Source organism: Furipterus horrens, unplaced genomic scaffold (assembly GCF_987537825.1).
Source record: "Furipterus horrens unplaced genomic scaffold, mFurHor1.1.pri manual_scaffold_4, whole genome shotgun sequence".
In the NCBI taxonomy this organism is placed as follows: domain Eukaryota; kingdom Metazoa; phylum Chordata; class Mammalia; order Chiroptera; family Furipteridae; genus Furipterus; species Furipterus horrens.
In genome coordinates, this window is record NW_028327174.1 from 155,426,655 (window position 1) to 155,451,324 (window position 24,670).

A 24,670-nucleotide genomic window follows, 5' to 3' on the forward strand; every position below is an offset into this window, starting at 1 on the left:
ATTTTTTTTTAGTATTCTGAGAAACCTCTTCCTTTCTTGAAGACAAAAGTGATAACAGTAAAAATGTACCTAACCAAAGTAGATCCTCTAGTTAACAATAGTATCAGCGTCTTGTATTTCAGAGTAGAGTTTTGAATTCGAATGGGGATCTTTTTCTCTTGTAGATGTCGTCTGCTGCTGAAAATGGAGATGCAGCACCTGGAAAACAAAACGAAGAAAAAACGTATAAAAAGGTGAGTGAGCGTTTTGTTTTCTTTTATCAGTTCAAAAAAAGGAATACGCTTATTGCTTGGAATGTTAATATTATTATAGATTCTTATAGGTAAGTTACTACTTTGGTTTCCTATTGCTGCTGTAACAAATTACCACAAATATGGTGGCTTATACAACACAAAGGTATTATCTTACAGTTCTGTAGGTCACAAGTCTGACATTGGTCTCACCATGCCAAGATCCAGGTGTCAGCGGGGCTGTTGTTCTTTGTGGAGGCTCTAGGAGGAGAGCCCGTATTCTTTTCCAGCTTTCCCAGGTGGCCTGCATTCCTTGAATGATGATTCCCTTCCAACCTCAAAGCCAACAAAGACTGGTCTTTCCCAGACTGTATTACCCTGATACTTTAAAGACCCCTTGTGATAACATTGAGCCCTCCTGGATAATCCAGGCTTATCTGTTATTTTAAAGTCAGCTGATTATCCACCGTAGTTTCCTCTGCCACTTTAACTCCTTGCTGCTCTATAACATAACATAGTCACAGGTCCCAGGGGTTAGGACATGGACATCTTTGGCCGGCTATTTCTCTGCCTGCCACCGTCACTATAATATAGAACACTGACAGATGGTAGTTATTCCTAAGAAGAAGGCCCTTATGGTTGTGCAGTGTTCTTTATTCAGCATGTGAATCCTTTAATTGACTCCCTACTTTCCACCAAATATTAAACATTTTCTACCTTTTATTTAAAGAAAATTTTAAAATGAAATTCTGTCTCACCCTATTCTAAGCCTCTCAGATTCTGTATTTGCAGCCCACCTCACAAATATCTCTTTCCAGCCTTCCCAGTGTACATTGCCTGACCACTCTTAGATAAACCTTGGCTCCTAGCAACCAAGCTAATGCTCCCAGGCACCACTACTCTTCATTTTAAATTGACTGTGCATTTTAGCTTTTAAAAAGTCCTTGTCCTCCTTTCCTCTTGGGAGTAGGAGACTTATGTATTGAAGGTTTATTATATTTCAGCTTTTCCTTTTGCATTTTATTCTTTAATGGATAGCTAGAGAGATACTTTGTCATGAAGTACATGAATCATTTGATCTGTCCACATGTTCAGGTTGTGAAACAAACAGGATGTGTTTCCTGTTCCTTTTTTTTTTTTTAATCCTCACCCAAGGATATGTTTTTATTGGTTTTAGATTGCGAAAGGGAGAGAGGAGGAGAGAAACATTGACTGGTTGCCCTCCATACGTGCCCCCACCAGGGATCAAACCCACAACCTAGGTATATTCCCTGACCAGGAGTCGAACCAGCAACTTTTTGGCGTGTGAGACAATGCTCCAACCAACTGAGCCACCTGGCCAAGGATCCTGTTCCATTTTTATGTAGGAAAATATACCATTTTTCCTGTTGTAGCTTGTCTTCTGACTTTTCTACTCAACCAAACCTAGAAATATAAACAGGCAGGGTGCCATCCTAAGGCATGATGTGCTTGGGGAAGAGTGAGGTGAAGATTCAAGTGATCAGAAGTCAGAGTATGTAATATGAAATCTGTGCCTCTGGCCAAAGGCAACAATTCACTATATATTTTTAGACATAGGTGGAAAACCAAATCTTACCTCATTTACTCAAGACTTCTTATAAATTTAGTCAAGCGTGAGACCAACATAGAGATGGTCAAATTGCCAACCTGTCATTATTTCCAATCAGTTTCAGGCAGTTTTCTCAATCAGCATCAAATGCACTCTGATTCTTGACTGAATTCTGACTTACAGAAGACCTTACTGATGCAAAAGTAATAGAATGTGACTGTGACAAATTAGAGTTAGCTAAGCCCGCCCTGCCCAAGAATTTAGTCAAGTGAGTTTTTAATAATATTATAGGTATAATTCTGTGATTAATTTCTCCAAAGGGTGTGTGACTCAGCAATATTGGAAAGGTTATAAAACTAAAAGTCAGATTCTAAAGAGAGCAAATAATTCCAATAAGAGAAGATACAGGGGACTTAAGAGGACAACAAAACAAAACAAAAAAACCAATGATTTTTTTTTTTTAACGTGTGATGGCATAAGGATGCTTTTGACAATTTCTGATTTTAAAGGGAACATAAGCAACGGGAGGAGGTATGTCACTTCTGTGTAAGAAAAGCGCCAAAAAGACAGCATAGTGCCTAGGACTGGAGTCCTCAATAAACACGTTGTTGATATACACAGCAAGAAGGGGTCACTTAGAGAAAGTGTTGCTTTACTAACAGGTAGAAGCCCAGCTGAATTATTCCATTTCATTCTTCTCAATTAAGCAAAAAGACCACGAAAATGGTGGTGTTCACAGTGGAATTAGGAGAGGTGATAATAAGAGCCACATTAACTATTGCAAATATGTTTGTCCCTCAGCCCAGATGAGCCTTTTCCTAGATGAAAGAACTTGAAGCTAGAATAGGGAAGCCACTGAGTGTGATGTTTGAGAAATCAGAAGAATGGAAAAATTGTCAAAAGGCAGGAGATAAGCAAACATTATCCCTATTTTCAAAAATCAGGAAAAGGTACATTCTGGAAACCCTATGTGAGACTGTCCTTGGCATAATTCGAGCACGGATTAGGAAACGTGATTTATGTACCTTTAAAGGAAAAACGCATATCTTCCACAAACCTGCAGAGCTTCGTAAAGATAGAGTTTAAATCAAATTAACTGTCTTTCCTATTATGAGATAGTCATTAAATTAATTGCTTGGGTTTTATAAATCTTGATTTAAAGGCACCTGGAAGATTGTTGTGGCATCCTTTCAGACAAGGCAGAGAAAGATGAAGTAAATATTTTAATCAGTGTGTTTGTGCCTGCTTGGACTCCTGTTCCCAAGAAGGGCAGTTTAGCTGTCCATTGACCTAGTCTCTACCAGCATGATGCATGAATTGACCCTGTGCGGCTCAGCAGTTTTTACCCATGACCTTAATGAAAGCATACAAGCTATGCTTTTCAAATATGCAAATAACAAAAAAAAGTGGGAATGTTAACTAACAGGCTAGATGAGTTCATCAAGGCCACCAACCATTTCATTAACTCTTGTCCTTTTACAAATACCTTAAAGTTAAATTATTTTTTCCCAGTCCTAAAGCCCTGACTATGGGGTGCTCACTTTTTAAGTAAGAAGTGATGACCCAGTTGGGTTTTTGCCTGTGACTGAAGCCAATCTATAGGCCCCAGGTTAAGAACCAACCCCCAACCTATTATGCTGGGCATCGAGAAGGATAGCAAAGGAGTTTATGAGGAACTTAAGTCAAGTGGGGAAATAAAGACATGAAAACAATTTTAGAAGACAAGTAGTCTATAACAAAAGGTCCAAAAGAGGAGAAATCAGTGTGGGTTAGAGTTAAAAAGCAGATAGATGTAGGCTGTCTTTATCGGTTCCCAGATATATTGGGCAGCTGCCAGCAACACTCATCATCAAGAGTGCTGATTTCCCACGTTTTTAGGGAATACTCAGTCTTCCTGGAACAATGTTATGCCCTCTGGGTCTCCATTGTTTGCATGTGATTATGTAGGCTGGCTGCTTCTTGTTCTTTCAGTTGTCCATTTTTCTAATTCATTATCAGTTTCATTATCAGGAAGAACAGCTGAAGTCTGTCGGTGAGATTAATGCCTCCAGTTAATGGCTAAAATGCAAATTTTGGTTTTTGCTGCTTAAACAATCATGTTGCCCGTTAAAACAGACATTAAGGGCTACCTAGCTGTGTTTACAGAGTGTAGTTATTTCCAGTCTCAGTTTATTTGTTGAGTGTATTCCATAGGAGTTGTAAACCCAAAAGCCTACAGGGGCCAGGCAGGTAGCAAGGAAGGAAAGTGGTAAACAGGAAAATACACACTTATGAAGGTGCAGGTGGCACTCAGCTCCAGCTAATAGAGCTATGCATGAGTGCTCACTCAGGCTGCCAGGCTTTTCAGCAAACCAAAAATGTGGATTCTGATGTGAAATCTTGCTATTTTGAAAGGTTGGCAGTTGATTAAAATATGTTTGAAAAAGCACTCTGGACCAAACCACGTACTATCAACCATCTCTGACCCTCATGCAGGGACCAGTTCGCCACATCTACTCTATGTGAGATAGAAAGATAAGATGCATGAGGAATTCATGTAAGATATAGTCCCTGCTTCCTACAACTATACGACTTATTTAAGAGAAAAAATATGGGCCTATGTGAAAAAAAATTAAATAATGACTTAAATTGGTATTAAGTGCCAAAGACAAGAGACATTTCTCTTAATCCTGTAGCAAGTCCTGACGAACCTGGAGTTCATGACAATCTTTTGGGAAAAAGTCCTTTTCTTGGATTTGTTTGTTGACAGCATTTTGCTGGGATAAAACTTTCATAGATGTCTCATTGTTTTTTGTCATGCCAGAAAAATCTCACTGCTTAGATGACTGCATTGATTTACCTACTCATTTGTCTCAATGACCAGGAACCTGCACGGGCAGAATCAGGGATGAACCTCATTTGTTAGAGGGACAGGAGAGTCTGGCCTAGTCACACTAAGTGTCAGTGTTTGGGGAACATTGTAGGCAATTTGGGAAGTATGGGCTGCCTCTAAATGACAGCTAGCCTTGGATGCTGGTTTGAACAGAGGCCAGCACTGTTCATTAGAACTTGCTGCAATGATGGAAATGTTCTATAACCTGCACTAATACAGTAGCTACAACCTGCCTGTGGCTCTCAGTTATTTGAAATGTGGTCAGTGTGTCTAAGAAATTAATTTTTAATGTTAAAATCAATTCAATTTAATTAATAAATTTATATTTATTGATTTTAGAGAGAGAAAAGGAGGAGAGAGAGAGAGAGAGAGAGAAGCATCAATTTGTTGTTCCACTTATTTATGCATTCATTGGTTGCTTCTTGGGTGTGCCGTGACTGGAGATCAAACCCACAACCTTGGTGTATTGGGATGATGCACTAACCAACTGAGCTACCTGGCCAGGACCAAAATCAGTTCAGTGTAAATAAGCACGTGTGGCTAATGCTTACCACATGTACAGTCTGAGTAACAACCAGACATTTTCTGCCATCTTTAGAATTAGAGAAGATAGAAGAGATTCTTTTTTTAAAACAAGATGATAAACTTAGAAGAGAGTAGAGGGCAGGACATCAGTCTATTTTGTATGTGAAGAAATTGCCCACCCCACCCCTACCCTTCCAGAACAAATAGATGTCAACATGGCTAAATGACTTATCTTAGGTCACCCAAATAAGATGCGCATTAAGAGGGCATTGTCAGGGAGATGATTCAAGTCTTCAGCCATATGGTGTCCTAACTTTGTCCATCAGAATTGATCAGTCTTTCCCAGCTCCCTGGACATGGACTGGCACAGGAAGTGTCTGTCCACCACCACCATTTGAGTGACCTTCTCTCTCGCCTCTCCACCCAAAAGTTGTTATTCCATGCCTCTTGCCCCTCCCTGTACTTCCATGCCTCTTGCCCCTCCCTGTACTTCCTCTTCCATCCTGGCCTGCCAACACGAGGCCTCTACTGAGAGATTCAGGTTTTGCTGACTGCTGCAAACTGCCTGGGGTGTGGAGGTCGTCTGCCTTTGGCACCAACACCCCAACTTGCGATGTGCCAGTAATCTCATTAACCAAGTTCCACCACGCCAGGCACACCGATGACAGCACTCAGAATGCTGTGGTAGGAAACTGACCAGACTGGGACACAAGCAAGGTCCTTGGCCCAAGTTTCCCAGTGTTTTCCATTTTGTTTTGTTTTATTTTTTAAGATGCTGGCTGTCATTTAATTCCAGTGTCTTAGCCAGTTTTCCTACCTGTGGAGGCAGACAGTGATGAGAGGGGAGGGAATCATGCCTGCTCCTTGCCACATTATGAACAAAGATGTCTTTTATGACTTTTTATGAGTGAAGCAATGACTCAGAGATACTTCGATCTAAGAGGAAGCATTTACTTAAATACAAGCTACTTAATAAATATCTCTGGGAAGATACAGAGGCAACTACTAACATCGGCTGCTTGTGGGGAGAAGCAGGTGGTGGGAATCTCGAATTGGGGGAAACTTCTGTATTCACCAATTATTTATATTTAATTTTGAATGAGTAACATTTTAAGATGGGGAGAGAGTAGCTAGCATGTATCGTATGCCCTGACTGCCCTTCTCTTCCTTCAGGTCCTAGAAAGCCACCAGTTCTGCAAAACAAGACACTTGCTTTCTGCCTGGTGGAACTACACTGTGTAACTTCACCAAGGCATCTGTGTCTTTGCATTGAGCAGCAATCGTCATGAGTAATAACCACACTGGTCTCTAGGAAGAGTGGTACCAGGGCATTACTCCTAATTCACTTTAATCCATAGCCCCTAACTAACCCAGTGGTTCTAACCAGCACCACCTTTGCTCCCCATGGGTCACTGGGCAATGTCTAGAGACATGTTTGGTTGTTACAGTTGGGGGTGGGGGGTTGCTATTTCCATTTAGGACATAGAGGCCAGTGATGCTCTATCCTAAAATGCGTATAACAGAACTCACAACAAATAATTATCAAAATGTTAGTAGCAGCAAAGCTGCAAAACCTTGCCCAGACCAAACTAGTCTTTTAAGTGGAGGGTGGATGTGAGTCCAGCTCATGTAGGTGCTAGTTGTATGACCTTAGACATTTTCCCTAATTGATCTGAATCTTAATTTTTCTCATTGATGGAATGTATTTAATACCTACCTTGAGCAGCTTATAGTGCTGTGAGGATCAGGCAGTTTAGCAGATGTGAGCACATCCTGGGAAAAGTGGAATACCAATGAGTGAAATCATTGTTTCTGTTAACAAAAGCAGGATCCCTTGGCCTCAGACTTCCAACCAGATTAGTTCCCTTAGGACTGAACATGGCAGCCAGTGTGACTGCCACCCCCTGCACTGGGCTCAAGGGGAGAACAGTCAGTAGCATCCTGGTGCTAATTCTGGTCTGGCCGGGTCATGGGAGGGTAGGCAATGAGTGCTGGAGCGGGACAGTGTGTCCTTCCTGAGAACAGTGGCTTCAGAAATAAGTGGAAGATGTACGTCTAATAGTGAGCTGCCACTGTGTTTTTAGGACAAATACCACAGGATATCACTTCTATGTGGAATCTAAAGAGCAACATAAACAAACAAACAAAATAGAAACAGACTCATAGATACAGAGAACAAATTGATGGAGGCCGGGAAGTGGGGGAAGCAAGGGGATGGGGTAAAAAATGGAGATTGGAGAAGAAATACTAATTGGTAGTTACAAAGAAGCATGGGGATGTCAGGCAAAGCATAAGGAATATAATTAATAATATTGTAACTATGGTGCCAGGTGAGTACTTGAATTATTGGTGGAAACAGTTTGTAATGTAGATGAATGTCTGTTCGCTGTGCTATACACCTAAAACTAACACCCAAAATGTGAAATGCAAACTGTAGCCAAAAATTAAAAAATAATCCCATCATATTTAAAAGCATGTATAATCATATACTCTTACCATCCACCCTTCCGTGCAGATGTTCCTCCAAACTCCTCAGTTTCCATACAGGATCACCTGTGCTTCTATCTGCTTCCTCGCTAAGTTCTAAAGCAAGTGAGTTCAAATCTGCTTTTATGACTTTTAGGCAAGACATTGCAGATAATTAAGCAAAAAACCATTGGCAGCTTGAAATAGTAGGAGCAGCCAGTTCTCCTATCAGGGTGTTCCCCTGAAACATTCACTCCTGAGAGACTTCTTTTAGCATCCACTTTGGAGGGAGCATCTGTGTGTTAATCTGCCCAGGCCCAGGGTTACTGTACCTATGCTTTGTGACTAACTATGGACTGTCCATCTTTTAGTCCCAGATTCCAATAAACATCACATTGGTGTCCCCAAAACACTCACTCTAGGAGAAAAAAATCTATACCCCAAACTTGCTTCACAGCTTCCTTCAGAAGCAACAACAGCCAGTGCATTGTTTAGTTTGGTGTTAATGGCAGACTGGGGTTTTTTCTGTTGCAGCCGGTTAGGCCATCTGAGCTTGAGTTCCTGCTCTCGGGACACAACATTGCTTTTGTTTTTCAATTAAAAGGCTTAATGTACACAGGCAATCTGCACTCCTCCGGTGCAGCTTGGCCAGCATGGTTCTGATCTGGCCAGCAGGCTCCTTGTTCTAAAGCCTATGGCTTGTCCATTTTTCACTACCACCCCTCCCCCCTTGTCTGGATACTTGTGAGAGATTTTTAAAGATGGCTTTTAAGAAGCTGCTCAAGAATATAGAAATTTAAACTTATGGAATTCTTTATTCTAAATTCTGAAAAAGATCAGTAATGTAAGTTAGGTTCTAGTCTATCTACTATCCGGTTCCCCCGGAGAGTATACCTGTATTTTCTGGCCAGTTCTGTTCACTGTGTGAATCCTATGTCTGACTTTTATTATACCATGAAAGAAAGATGAGGCAGCCAGCCCTGGTGTGGAAGCCATTGCACCTGAGGCATTGAGCACATCATTAAAGAGAGAAGAAAAAAGAAGGTGGTTGTGGTCTCTAGGGACTATAAAATTAAGATTTTCAGTCCTCCTGTGTCTTTTTTGCCCAACCTCCAATACATGTGTATATCCATAGACACAAATCGGGTTCACTTATAAGGAAAATTTTTAACTTTTCATAAGCTTAAACTGTACTTTTTCCCCAGCAGAGAGAAGATGAGCACTTCTTATGTTTATGTCAGTCTTTCTCCATATCCAAGTGCTACCATCTACTTGGCATTATGGATCAGGGAGCATTTGCTTATTGAGCATGCAGCTGAAATATGGGCCGTCTGGGTGACATTCTAATTCTCCCAAGTGAATTCTTCATGTTGTGCTTTGTCATTTTCTTCAGAGTGAAGCCAATGCCTGGGATATAAGACGTACATTTGATTGTATGTATTCATTCATTTGTTCAGTTGACTAATATTTACTTAAGTTGGCACTGTGCTAGGCTTTGAAGGTAGGACAGAGGCCAAGACCCAGTCCCTGCCCTAGTAATACTTTTATTGTCATGGTAGAGACAGAGCAGAAAGAGTAAACATAATAAAATAATTACTAATTTTGTAAGTGCAGTGAATAAAAGTAAACAAGGGTAGGTGTGCTGCCTTTTAGATAAGGTATTGGGGGGGTAGCTCTCTGAGGAGGTGACGCAGGGCCTGGGATTGCGAGAATAAGAAGGAGCCAGCTGAGAGAGTGAAAGTAGGATCATTTTTGACAGAGAGAGCAACCAAGGCCTGGAGGCAGGAAGGAGCTTGGTGGATTCAAGGAACTGAAGGAGAGGCCAGTGCAATGGAAGGTACTGAGCAAGGAAGTGTGGACAAGATGGGGTGAGAACAGTAGCCCTCGTCTGGTGCTGCTTCTGTCTCTCAGGGGACAGTAGACAATGCAGTCACAACTGGGGGTAGGGGTGTGCAGTGCTATTGGCATCTAGTGATGACCCCAAGGGTACTGCTACACCTCCTGCAATGCACAAGACAGCCTCCCACAACAAAGGGCTATCTGGCCCCAAATGCCATTATGTAGTGCTAATTTGAGGAACCATGGGTTAGAGAAATAGGCAGAGGCCTAAGCTAAGATGGTAGACTAGGAAGAGAAAGCATGAAGGAAACAAACTAGAGGTGCATTTCAGAGTTAACATGGACTGGACTGGCTCATGGTTGCATGTGGGGGTGAGGGCATCGTAGGAATGATAGATGAACTCAGGATTCCAGCTTGAGCACCTGTATAGATGTGCCCATTTATTGAGATGAAGAGGGATGGTGTGGGGAGAGGTTTGTGAGGGAAAATTGAGCCTTCTAATTTGGACCTATTTGTCTGAGGACGTCAGTGAGCCATTGAAAGGAGAATCAAGTAGTGGTTGGAAGTGTGGATTTTGGAACTTGGGAGAGAGCTCCCTGGTTCAGATTTAGTCTGTAGAGCTGTACATCCACAGGAACTGGTGAGATGGATGGACAGGGCCAGGACTGGGGACATCCACATTTTGTTGTTACCTCCTGAGACCCTCCTCCAGAGAATTATGTTACTAAAATAAACAAAGCTGGCCAAGTCATTCTTTTATAATCTCCCACTGGCCTCCATTACCTACGGAGAAAATCTTCTACACTCTGAAGCACAGCGTATGGGTCCTTTATAGCCCGTTCCTAATGGGTATGTCTTGATCCATCTCCTAATGTTGTCTTCAGGACATGCCTAATTCCAGCCACACGGACTGTGTTCATCCCTTTTCCTTTCTGCCTGTGCAGATCACTCTAGAATGTCTTCATTTCAGAAACAGCATTGCCCTTCTTCACCCTCCCAGACAGTGACAGTTAGTTGCTCCTTCCCAGGCCTCCTCACTGCCCTGTACTTACCTCTCATATCACGGATCACTTTGTGTCATAATAATTGCTTGTGGTACTGTCCTGCCAGAGCAGCTGGAGAGCAGGTGCCTTGCCCAATCACCTTGACATCTGTAGGGCCCCACACAGTGCCTGGCACTTAGCGTGTAAGAGATGTTATCACTGTTTTCTTCTTAATTCTAAAACTGTTACAGACTTTACAGAGAACTGTCCTCAAGCCTACCATCCCAGATCTGCAGTTAGAGGTGAAACATTCTGGGGGAAGAAAGGTAGCAGGAAAGGGGTAGAATTTGTACTTCAAGTGTTCGAATTGCAGGAAAACACTTTGGAAGAGCTCCGTTCAGCTCTTTTGGCTTTTTCTGTTTCAAGGGTGGTAGTGATTATCCAGATCGTGGGTTGCTGTATGGCTCTTCGCAAGTTGCCCATTAATGATATGACATCTTTAAGTTTCTTGTCTGTGGTCTACAGACTGCTTATGATCAGCCACTCATGGAAGAGCTGTGGCAATGAACTGGAGAAGGCGTCTTTTCCGTTGCTGCAAAGTTCTATTCTTTCCAGATGTTAGGCCCAATTAAAGGCTGCCTCTAGATAGATGCCAGTAATTGTCAGAGGGGATCAGAATTCGGGATTAATTGGCAGCCCCTTTCTTTAGCACAGCAGCAGAGTAAATGCCCTTTTCTTTGTCCCATGAAAAAAACAGGATTGATGATTTTTCAGGTTTGCTATTTCAAAGAGAGTGAAAGGGAACAATAACCTAGCAATTTTTTTGTTTTTTTGTTTTATCCTCACCTGAAGACTTTTTTTTCTTTTTTTCATTGCTTTTTAGAGAGAGTTAGAAATGGGGAGAAAAGAAACATTGATTGGTTGCCTTCTTGTCTGTGTCCTGACTAGGGGTTGAACACACAACCTAGGTATGTGCCGTGACCAGGAATCAAACCTGTGACCATTCAGGCTATGGGATGACGCTCCAACCAACTGAGCCACACTGGCCAGGGCATAACCTAGAAGTTTTAAAAACAGCTGCATCCTTCCCAAAATCATGGAGGGGTATAGAATTTAAAGCTGGACTCAGGACCCAAAGGCTGGCAGTGATGAGAGCTCAGTGTCTACACTCTTCCTTCCTCACCAGCAATTGCCTGAGAAGGGAGTCTGGCCAGGGATCGGGCTGGCTCTGCCCCTTATGAGCTCAGCCTCATGCAAGACACTTACTGTCTGAGCATAGCAGTACCATGTATGGTTTGAGTATTAAATCTGGGGATGTATGAGAAGGTACTTGGAAAATAGTACAATAGCTGACTGTAAAATATTAAATTGCTACTCTTGCTGGACCCCTACTCACCCCCAGTGGAACTTAAGCTCCATGAGAGCAAGGACTCTGCAGACAAAGTAAAACTCAATACTTAGTAAAGAAACAGATATTCCACCTTCTCCATTCTGGGATATTGTTCAAATTTGGAATTCCAAATGGCTTGGGGCCGTGTTCTCTCTTGATGGCAGTCCCTACTATTGGGGAAGGGTAGTTTCTTAAAAGCAGTAGAATTCTGTGGCAAAAGGAAATTAATTTTTGCTCATGAAGGACATCACACACACACACACACACACACACACACACACACAGCCATGTCCAAAAAGGGTATGTAGTTTTATCATCTCTGTGTCTGATTTAATTTGGGGAGACTGAGTTGGCCTTCAAGAGCCCATTCTTCTCATCTGTCTCTGCCTTTGCATGTTCTTCCTGCTCTTCCTGGGCCAGTGGGTTTCTCCTGGAGAAAATGAAATGTCATCTAAGGACACAGAATGCCAGAGAATTGAAGAGACGAGGATGGGGGAAGTTGAGGGTGAGCAGGAAATGTCCAGCTTTATGTCACATGCATTTTAAAGAAAATCATGGAAAAACTAAGAACAATCAAACACAATCCTCCCTCAAGATTATTTCCTTATTTTTAACTTAATTTTTCTAAAATTGGAGACAGATCTAGTCTACCATTTTCTCTCCCCTATGTATTATAAAACATTTAATTTGGATATAACTGTAATATTATAGATTAGGGGTGTCTTAAAGTTGTAAATACAAAAGACTTTAAAGCAGTGAAATTTACATTTGTGAACAAAATCAAAGGATAGGGCCGTCTAAGATTCTGCTTGGTAAGGCAAAATCCTGTTTTTCACAGAGGTATTTGATGTAAAATTTGTACTAAGTTTCCATTTCCTTTTAGAACTTGGGGTATGCTAACTTAAACCGCCTTTATTCATTTATTTTTAAGTATTTTTTGCTTAGCATATTGACTACTTCCATTGACACATATATTGTTAATTTTTAAATTTGTATTTTTTCGAATTATGGTGGTCCTGAATTATTTCAGGTGAGTTTGCAAATGGGTGGGAAGAACCTACACAGTATAACTGATTGCCTAGCCAAGGAGAGGGTGTTTTTAAGTCAGAAGCCAGATGACCACAGAGTTGAAATAGATGTGGTAATTCTCAGTGAGGCATCCCATGCCCCCAAAATCTTTTCAGGACACACACAGCGGCTGGCACACAAGGCAGAGTTTGGCCAAATCTGGGGTACCAGACCACACAGCCCTTTCACTTTCAGACTCTCCCCCTCCTCTGCCATGAAGGAAGAATTTAAACTAACAATCTACTCTTAAATAGGGAACATTACAGCCATCTGCACCTTCCTGCTTATTGACCCAAACTCACCCCCAGCAAGGTCACGTGAACCAGAGAGCTTTGGGCACCCAGTGGCCCAGTGCTGCATGGTGTTCTCAGCTTTCCAAGGCTCCAGAATGCCATGTGTTCTCACTCAGTAGATAAGTCTGGGCACATTCTTGTATTAGCAAGGAATCGACAATGAGTAAAAAGGACTTTGCCTGTGACCTCACTGAACCAAGTTAAAGGGTCTGGACGTTAGTAAAATACTTTTAGAGGTTATTTCATTTTAGACTCCTTCTGGCTTATTTAACGGAGTGCCTTTTTTCCCATATCCTCACTAACACTGACCACTATTCTTTTAAAAAATCTTTGCCAGCTGGATAGGTGAAAAATGCCTTGATTTTCACTTTGACATGCATTCATTTTTATTCCTGATAAGTTTGACCTTTTTTTTTTTTTTCAGATGGTTTTATTCATTTTTTTGTCTTCCTTTGAGAATTATCTAACAAATACTCTTTGTTGTTTTATTTGTAAGAGTTTCTTATCTATTAAGAGCATTGCATTTGTGTTGCAAATATTGTACTGGTTTAAATTAGTCCTTTCATTTTGCTTACCATATTTTTTGGACTCAAGCTTTTATAAAACCAAATTTGTTAATATTTCCCTCAAGACTTTTGGCTTTGCTCTCATTTTTAAATTTTGTGCTAGTAATGCTTTGTTTTAATTGTAATATTGTAATGTGAGGCCTTCCATAATATTCTTGATTTTCAAGAATTTCCTGATGATATTCTTACATTTAGTACTCTAATTGAACTTTAGAATTATAAGGTCACTTCCTCTAAAAAGATTTCTGCTGTTAAAATTGTATTAAATTCATTAATAACTTAAGTAGAATTAGCATTTTTAATTATTGAGTCTTCCCTTTCAAAAATGAAATGTCTATATAGATATTCTTTTATATTCCCCAGTAGGTTTTTATTTTCTTCCGAGATTTTGTACCTATTTTTAGTGAGGGTTGTTATTGCTTTGGCATTTTTTTCTACTAAAAATAGGATTCTTTTTATTTTCCATTAATTTTTTTAGCTGGGAATGTATAAGATCTTGATCATATGAGTTTATTCTGTAAACTGCCTACTTGGTTTTTTCAAACTATTCCATTAGGTTCATGATTGATTCTTGGATACTGTAGGTAGCAAATATGTCAAAGTATGTCATCTGTTAATTATACTTTTTCTTCTTCTAACCAATATTTTATATTTGGTTTTCCTGTCTTATTTTATTAACTTGATCTTCCAAAACAAATATCAAAGAATCTTCATTGGAAATAATTACTTGTAAGCATCCAAGTTAAAGAAAGAGATTTTTGGTGAACAGTTGGTCCCCTTGGTCTGACTTCACTGTGTTTAAACTTATTGTGTGCTGACAGGCAAGTGTGACTTTATCCTTAACACAAAAATAACTCACTCAAAACTCCACAGAAGTCCCAGTATAACATCTTGTTTATAAATAGATTCATCCTTTGCGGGGGCTAGTGAGGCCAAGTGGAAAGGTAGATAGGACCTAAAATTATTGAGAGTGTTTTAAAATTAATCCATGTGTTAGTTTCCTATTGCTACTATAATAAATTACCAGAATCTTAGTGGCTTAAAACAACACAAATTTACTGTCTTACAGTTCTGTAAGGTAGACCTTCAATACACATCTTGCGAGGTTAAATCGAGGAGTTGACAGGGCTCTGTTCCTTTCTGGAAGATCTGAGGAGAATCCATTTCTTTGCCTCTTCTAGCTTCTAGGGGCCACTTACATTTTTTGGCTTGTGGTGCCTTCCTCCATCTTCAAATCCAGCAATGGCAAATTGAGTCCTTTTCACATTGTACCTCGTGCTCTTTTTTTAAAAACTTTCTATTTTGTATTGGTTTCAGGTGTACAGCTTAGTTGTTAGACAATCATATACTTTACATAGCGTTCCCCTTGATATTTCCAGTATCCCAACTGGCACCGGCTCTCACCCTTTCTTTTGTCTCTTTGCACCTTGAAAGACACCTGTATTATTACCCTGGGCCCATCTGGTAATCCAGGACAATCTGGGGAGATTGTCATCTCAAATTCAGCTGATTAGCAACCTTGCTTTCTAAGCAACCTTTGCTTTCTAAGGTAACATACTCAAAGGATTCACAGGTTCTAGAGATCATGACATGAACATGTTTTGGGGCCATTGTTCTGTCTCTCACAATATATTTATAATTTAACAGTGTCCTCTGCTGTGCACCTAGAACACTTTTTCATCCCTTTATCTTATACTGTCAGTCTGTCTGGGACTCTCAAAAGACATTGACTGAGGTCCTGAGGTATGGAGACTCTCGTGTCTATATTTTCTTATCCTCCTCTCCTTCCCTTCCCTCTTCTATTTAACTCTCTCCCTCTAATCTGTAAGTGTAATAAACACACTGTCAGAACCTAAATCCCCATGCGATGAAATTACAAAGATGAGATCATCATACAAGGTATAAGCCTGAAACTGGGTTTCTGATGCTATTGCATGTGATGGAAAGGCAAATATGGCTCATGTTACTACTGTGACATGAAGCAGTCAATTTTTAAACACAATTTTGAAAATCAAATTTTGAGCCAGCTCACTGCTGGAGGCAGTGCAGACAAGTGTCCTTCATTTCCAGCATTATTATGCATCTCCCGCAGTCCCGTTTGCTCTTGTTATTTCTTTAGTGCTTACAGAAGCAGGTCATGTTTATAGGCCATGTCCGGAAGAAGGAAATGATATATGAAAAATCTCTACATGGGGTAGAGAGTCATGTGATCCCTCGGTTGGAATCAAGGGCTATAAATATTCTGGTGACTTCATATGTACCATGAGACTTGTATTTTCCACCTTTCAGCATGCAGTTTAGATAAACTTGGATGGATCTTTTTAATAGTCCTTTGAAAATGGAACATTAGCTCTCTACAGAGATTTAATCTTGGGCAAAAAGTAGGAATAAGGTCTTCACCTCTGACGACAGAATTAGTCCTTTTTCTTGAAAGCAATTGGATATCCTGTGTGTTTTTGCAGCTTCCTTTGAATTGAGAGTCATCACCATCACTTGAGGTGGAAATAGCAGAAGTGATTAATTTAGAAAGGAGAAGGATTGTGCAGTGGGTGGAACTGACATTTGTCTGCATTGTATTCTTAGAAATTTAGACTCTTAGAGTTGGAAATGCCTCTGATAAAACTGTTTATTAACCATTTGAGGAACCAGAAGCCCCAATACTACTTAAGTCCTTGGCCAAGAATGCGCTGAGTGCAAGAAGCCGAACCAGAGCTCAAGTTCCAAGTCTCTGGCCCTTGGCCTTTCTCAGTGCACTGTGCTCATCTCCAGTGCCTTTCACGGCTTCCCTGGGGTGACCAGACCCAGCCACTGGCCCCAGAGATGACCTTGGTGTTGATTTCTGCTTGGGCATTCCTCATGCACAGATGGGTAAAGTACTTCCTGTGCAGTTTACCTTTGGGCACTAGAGTGCCATGTGCTATGGGACAGAGTAGCCCCTGTGTCTGTGTGTATGTGTACGTGTACATGTGGGAGGTGGGGAGGGTAGACAGGTGTGTTCACACACACTCTACACCAGCTGCATTTTTAAGGACCAGAATCAGGACACATGTGAACAGAGTACACTTTCCTGTCCCTGTCGCCATTGGATTTTTGTTTTCAAATCACTTCAGTAATTGTGTTTTGCACTTGGCTTGACGTAGAATGTGAGTTAAAACAACTGTGAAATTTTAAGACAATTGTTCTTGACAAGCCTAAAATACATGCCATTTCATTGGTACGGACAGTATATATCGCAGATGAGAAAACAAGCATCATTGTGGAACATTCACCTGTGAGAGAAGGATGATTTATCTTGGTGTATGTTAGAAGAGATTTGCACTTAGATGAACTCGTAGTTCTCATCCAGGGCTAATTTTGCTCCCCTGCCCTCAGGGAGCATTTTGCAATGTATAGAAGCATTTTTGGTTGTCACATTTGGAGGAAATGATGCTACTGTCATCTAGTGGGTAGAAGCCAGGGCTGCTGCTGAACATCCTATAATGCACAGAACAGCCCCCACAGCAAAGACTTATCCAGTTCAAAATGTCAATAGTGCCAAGGCTGAGAAACCCTAGCTAAAGGGGATTTATTATTTATCTGCTCCTTGGCTTTAGAAGGCCATGTAGAGAGTTTATTAATTTAGAAACAGCTTGGCATGTGGAATAAACATAACCTGGGGCCAGTTTCTATGGTATATATGGCTTGGAGAAGTTTCTGTAGTCCAGCTATGTAAGGGAATAAGTTTGCCCAACAGTTCCAGGATGGCCCCGGTGCAGTCTCTCTCAGGCCTCTGTCCCCAGGGACTAGAATTGAACATCAGCTTCCCTCTGCTCATCATGTAGATTCTGTGGTTGAGAATATAGATGTATTTGGGAGGGGGGTGATGGATAATATAGTTTGGATAACAAAACACAGAATTAAAGTGATAATTAAGACTATAAAGAACTAAGGAATGCCTTACCCTTATACATACTTTACAAAAAACAATCAGGGGGACCCTAAGGCAGGTGATGAACCTCAGCATGGTCAAGCCGTGGCAAAGACCACTGTAGCAGCAATAGTGGAAAAGAGAGAGGGGTCCGGGGAGGGAGGAAATTATTAGGAGACAGCTGGAGCCCTTCTGTGTACTGTGCTAAACTCAGGGACTGAGTTTAATAAGAATGATTTGTACTTCCTTGTTCCTTTTTGAATCTTTGAAAGAAAATTTCCATATTGTTTGGGCTTTTTTTTTCCCCCCCAAGAAAATTTCCATATTGTTTGGAGTTTCCCCAATGGTTAAGTTCCAAATAAATTAAATCATGGGATAGAAACACAGGTATTTCCAATCACACTCACTTTATAGGACTGATGGCAGGTTCCTCTCTCATGAAAATAATACCCCTTGACCACGCAAGCCTGTAAGTATGAGCAGCTCTGGTGCTTGGTGTCAGGACCACCTGTACTGGTGTCTGTGCACCCTGGTTGGTGGCGGTTGATTGAAGACAGTGGTACTGCTTTCACTCACTTCAATTCACAGTAAGACACTGTTCCTCTTGGAGAAACCTCTTCTATTACCCAGCCGGACTGTACAAATTTTCCTCAGGCCGTATCGTACACCAGGCATGTCTATTTCACAAGACAGGCTGTTTCTAATGGACCCTCTGTGTAGCTGTCTCAAGACATGTATCAGATACTGGTGCTGGAAAAAGGGTGAAAGGATTGTTCAGAGGGATGGGCCATACCAAAGGGGACCTTGCAGAGAGGAAACTAGAGATGTGGTTCAGAAGGCAGGTAGTGCCTACCACAGGCCAAGACAAGATTAGAAATCACCCAGGGCCTTCTGTACAGCAGAATCAAGGAATGTCTAAGAGAACATAACACAGAAATTTCTAAACAGAGAACTGCTTGCTTATGTGCATTCTGAAAGTTGACTGCTGTGGGGTCTAAAGAGAGAGAACCCCCACATTCAAAGTGAGGTATCCATAGCCTCATAGAATCTTAGTCTTGAGATGGTCTTTATCCATCTGATATAATCACTTAGCCATTTAGCCCACACTGAGCTGAGCACTGAGCAAGGCTCTGGTTAGATGGCAGACAAGTTAGCATAGTTGGAGAGTGCGGGGTCAGAGGTCTGGGCTGCAGAAACCCACCACAGTTTCCTCTAACTGTCTCCAGGGAAAGGGGAAGGAAGCTCCCCTCTATTGAGCAATGGACTCTGTGTCAGGCACTTTCACGTGTGCTACAGTAGCAGGTCATCCATTAGCTGAGGCCATCAGTGATCCACTTTAGGCTGGGCCACTGGAAAATCGGTGTGTTGGCATCAAGTCAGGTCAAGAGGCCCTACGAAACCTGCTGAAAACAAGCACATCACCTGGTGGTGAGCTCCGGCAGGAAGAATCCTGATCTAGGAGTTTCTCCCTGTTGGTAGCTCTGACACCAACTTTTATGACCTCAGGCAGCATTAAAGGCAATTTGATAATGCTCTCTCTGAGTTCAGGAGAAATGAACAGAACAGCAGTAAGCAGCACTCCCAGCCTCTCCCCAGCTGGCACTGCTGGAAATTGCGCTTGCGTGGAGCAAGGTTGCCTCCTCCTGCTTCTCCTGTTCTCCTTTCTGAGTATCAGTCTTACTTACTTTAACAGTTATAATCCAAAGTAAGCAAAATGCAGTTACTTTCTGTTGAATTTTTTAATGGAGGAACTGTAACTAAAAGAAAAAAAAAAGGCAAAGAGAATATGTCAGAATGAAATATGTTAAGCCTTAGAAAACAAGTGATTTCTACTTGGTGGTCACATATACTTAAAAACAGGTGAAATTAAAAAGTAGACTTACAGAATTTTCAATGTGGAGAAAATTTTGGAAATCGAATGCCCTCATTTTATAGAGGAGGAAACTGTGACCAGTGATATCATGTAACTTTCTCAGAGTCTCTCCGCCTCCTGGGAGCAAAAGGGGCCCCAAACTCAGATTTTTATTATATTTCTGCCCCCAATATCTGTTCATATTTGAAAAATTAATATGGGGGGCTTATGACATAAGGGCAATCACCATTGTCTGTGAAAGCTTTTTCTTTTTCTGCCTTTGGTCAAAAACTGGTTGGTGAGAGCTAGGAGTCTCTATTCAAGTGTTTTTTCACTTGTGTCCTGGCCTAGTCACCTGTCCTCCACCCCAGCATCCATTTCTAGTGACAAGAGGAGGGAGAGAGCCTGGGACAGTAAGATGGTAGCATCATGACATGGAACAAATCCAGGGAGAAGCTCCTCCCGTGAGCCAGAGCTGTGCAGAAGCATTTTAGGCAGGCAGGGATCCACCAGAGTGTTTCTCAGGGACACAGGGGCAGGTGCTGGCCCCTTCCAGCCCATTACATTTGCCCGCCCCCTAACCAGAGACCCTCCTTGTCCCTACCTATTTGCAACCTGGTACCTAACTGGGTTTTGACTTCTATTCCAAAGACCTATGTGCTTTCCCGGTGAAAGGCTGATCCTAGCCTCTGGGGCCAGCAAGAAGCCAGAGTGATTTGAAAGACAATGAGGAGAGATCAAAAGGCAAGGGAGGTAATGCCATCAGACATGGGGTGAGGGAGCTTCCAGCAGATGGGAGAGTCCTGAGCCATTGTAGAATGGCTGGGATTTTGTTCAAATGTACAGGGTTCTTGGAGGATTTAAGAAAATGCATTCCAAGGTTCTGAAAGTGTGCCGGCAGAAAATCACATCTTGAATGCAATGTAATCCTAAATCTTGAAACATAGAGGTTACATGGTCAAAGAATACTTAATCCCAACTTAAAGGTGTGCATAATATTTAAAACTATCACCCAACTTTGATGCTTTATCCTGATTATAGGGATTCTTGAAAAATATATAAATTGTCTGATGTATCAGTCTGTGCATTTTTAGGGAAGTTCCATTTGATAGTCTTTTGGTGAGAATGACTCACATTTATCTTTCAAATATGCAGTCTTCCTTAATTTCTTCATCTGTAAAATGGAAGTAATAAGGTTATGAAAAAAATTAATAATGCAAATCACTTGATCTGGCACATAATGAGCACTTAAAACAGTTACAGCAGTTTAAAGCAATATTACAGAAATATATAAGTGCATAAATGTATCTCACAAACAAAATCCTTACATTCAAGCATTTAAATACTTAAAATCAATCTCTTTGTATTCAGAAAACACCTAAATTCCAATTTTTAAAGCTTCTTCTGAAAAATATTGGCATTAACATTTCAGATCTTTTTGTTTAAACCTCTTGGCATTATTTTTCTGTGGCTTTCCAGAAATATGTCCAAAACTACCAGGCAGGTAGAAATAACACTGTTAACAATTATTATTGCAATCATTTAAAATAATTTAATTGTGAATTAAATGGGATGTTTCATTCCCCGTTCTTTCAGAAAAGACAGCTTGATCATAGGAATTTAAGGAGAAGACTTTTTCTTTTTTTTTTCCCAATCTATAAAAATCACTCGGTTTTTAGCTTCTGAAATTTTTAGTTTTGTTGTATTTATGATTCTTTCTCATTTATCAAGCATCACTCTTCCCCTTTCTTCTTTCTAGTTCTTGGGTCCCTGAGGCTTGCCTTTCTATTTCAAAAATGTTGTTTATTCCTATGATACACACACACACACACACACACACACACACACACACACACGGCATACAGGGTGGGGTAAAAGTAGGTTTACTGTTGTGAGCATGCAAAACACAGAGTTTATTCTTGTATTATTATTTATTAATTTTTGCATTATTTTCTATGTGAACAACTCTAAACCTACTTTTGCCCCATCATGTACGTTGTAAATATTCAATCATATATATGAGTGAGATATACCTTTTAATCATGTGTGTTACTGATATGTATATTTTTATAATATAAATCATATGTATATGTTATAGGAATAAATAAATACATACACATATATATATAATTCCCTCTCTTTCTCAAGAATTTACTATGAGCCCTGACTGATATAACTCAGTGAGTTGAGTGCTGTACTGCAAACCAAAAGGTAGTTGGTTCCATTTCTGATCAGGGCACATGCCCTGGTTGTGGGCCAGGTCCCGAGTTCAGGGCATGTGAGAGGCAACTGATCAATCCTTCTCTCACACATCAATGTTTCTTTCCCTTTTTCTCCTTCCCTTCCCCTCTTTCTAAAAATAAATAATTAAAATCTCTATAAAAAAAGAATTTACCGTGAAAATTAAGGAAAAAAAACTAGGAAAGATTTGAAAGAAGGAAAGCAATTTTCATTGAATAGTTCTTTGGGGCCTACTTCTATACCATTAATTATTTTCTTGATCAGATTTTTACAGATCAAGCAACTTAGTTATTAAAAAAAGTTAAGTGTAATACAAATCGAGGCACAAATGGAAAAAATGACCAAAGACTGCTGCCCAGCAGTATAAGCTTCATTTCTGTTTTTGTTGTCTTTATTTGGGTAAATGAATAGCACTTAAGCCTTCCTATTTTATGAAGTCAGAGAGTTTACCTCCTGAATTAATTACTGCAGAATAGTGATGGCTCTGCCAACCTATTAGAGCACTGAGCACTGGCTAATGTCCCTCCTTACCTAAATACATTCTTCTTCTAAACACTGAAGAGGTCAGTTGGTGAAATGAAAAGGAAAGATTTGAGGTCTCTTGGGGGAGGTAGGAAAAGATATAACAACAAGATCCTGTGTGTAACTGGTATCTCCAGAGGTATATTAAGTTTCCCCACAAGTCTGAGCCTCCCTGAAGTTGTAATTATGCCCTCCCATTCCTAAACCAGAAACAAAAGCTGTGTGACTGTGTGTCTGTCTGTCTGTTTGTCTGTCTTCATATGTAGCAAGAGCTTGGGGAGGGGTGGCTAGAGATGTAGGACAGGGCTAGGGGTTAACACCCTCTCAAAGTAGGTGATGATAATATAAAGCCAAAAAGGATGATGAGAGAGCGGAGATTGCCCAAGGGCTTCTTTGGGGGAAGAGGAATTGGCTGGCTGTCCCATACCTGTCCTATGTAAAGCTGGCAGACAAGCCTAGATTCTAATTCTTTTCTGAACATTCCTAAATGCCAACCTGGCAGTGAAACCTGATCACTTGGGCCCCATCTAGTTTGCATTTCAAACTGGTGCCCATAACTCCATGTACCTGAACTGGCAGAGTTCTGTGAAAATGTCTCCTAGGAACTCTGTAGGAGTGAGGCTTGGCTTTGGCTCTGACCCACCTCCGCACCTCTGGGCAAACAGAGTTAACCATGTGTATGCTGTTCAGTGGAGAAAACAAAAGAAAAGACCATAGAAGCTGATTTGTCATTGCCTGGAAACAGGTCCACACACCAAGAAACAAGTAGTTAGACTAGCCATAGAATTTAACTGGACTTGTGCTCCATTGAAATGCAAGGTTGGCGAAGCTGATATCTCTGAATTCCCATTTTGTTGTTGGAGGCGATGGTTATGAGCATGCACTTGGTGTTAACAGATCTGGGTTTAAGGGCCAGCTCTGTCTCTTCCTCATTATTTAGCCTTCAAAAAGCTTCTTTGCCTTTCTGAATCCATTTTATCTTAAGTGAATCAGGATAATAGTTTACCTTCCGTGTGTAGGGTTGTTGTAAAGATAAATGCATATAAAGGAGAAGACGCCTCTAAAGCACTTAGTACATCGCCTGGGTCACAGTACGCTCTGCGAAAATGTCAGCTGACGAAGAGAATGGTGACAAGGCCTCAATATGCAACATTCATTTCCCCCCAAAAGGAATGAAGCTGAGGAATGGCAGGAAAGATACTATCCTCATGTGAAAGAATTCCCACTAGAGGTACCTGGTTGCTTCTCCAGGGTCTGTTGGGTCCTTTCCAGCCCTACAGTGTGAGACTCAAAAAAGACAGGTAGACAGCACTTGTATGGTTTCTCTGTATCTCTCTGCCGACGTGTTTCTCAAGCCCCGCCCCACACCCAGTCGTGTTCCTCCGAGAGTCCCCTGTCCCAATCAGCTGATTAAGGAGTTCATTTCTTATTTGCTATTGGAAAACAATTTTAATTGTAATGTGAGTGTAAAGTATTCTAAAGTACTAGTTCAACTTTTAAAAATTATCTAGAGAAGTGCAAATTTTTGTTATAGTAAAAGGAGTGAAGAAGAACTTTATTGGGTAGATGAAGAAGGCTAGCTACAGTTTCTGCCCCGTGAGAGCTTGCAATTTCAGTTAATAAAAACTGCAGAATTGGCATGGAGTCCAATTGTTTTAAAGTTTCCATGGGGATTACTTTCTAAGTGCACTTTAACTTTAATTGGTATAAAATAATGGAGCATGGTTATTAGTGTGTAACCATAAAAAATGAAAATTTTGAAGTTAAAGGCAAATAGCACAATGAACACACAAAGAGGATCTCCCTAGTGATCAGGAAAATGGAAACTAAGACAGCAAAATTAGGAAAAATCAGCAATGTTAATTATATAACTGTTGGTGAATGTTTAACGACAAATGCATTCTTCTGCTCTGTTGGTGAGTATATAAATTGATGAAATCTCTTTTAGAAAGCATTTTGGCAGTACTTACTGAAAGCATAAAGTGCATGTCCTTGAACTCAGCAATTCTTTTCTAGGAATCAATGCTGCAGAAATGCACAAGGAATGAGTATGTGAGGATATATATATAAGCAAGGACATTCATTACAGCATTATTTGCTATTAAAGAGAGATAGCAAGAATAAGAACGCTAAGTTTTACCAATAGGAGAGCCGTTAAAATGGTTGTGCTATATACAAACTGTGAACATATTGATATATAACCTTTAAAAATAATGAGTATAGCCGTATAGCTGGACATGGGAGGATATTGTGTGCAAAAAGTAGACTGCAGTGCAGCATTTATAGTAGAATCCAATTTTTATTTTTAATGTACAGACATGTGCATACATTTTTAATTTATAGAGA

General features: G+C 40.6%; 1 protein-coding gene across 2 annotated transcripts in view; it reads left to right on the forward strand.

The window, feature by feature from the left end:
- PIP5K1B (phosphatidylinositol-4-phosphate 5-kinase type 1 beta) overlaps positions 1–24,670 on the forward strand; it is a 326,134-nt gene that overhangs the window by 134,387 nt on the left and 167,077 nt on the right. For both annotated transcript variants that reach the window (XM_090275861.1, XM_090275862.1), the window contains exon 3: positions 165–233. In XM_090275861.1, the coding sequence (XP_090131987.1) occupies positions 165–233 (69 nt within the window). The remainder of the gene's footprint in view (positions 1–164; positions 234–24,670) is intronic.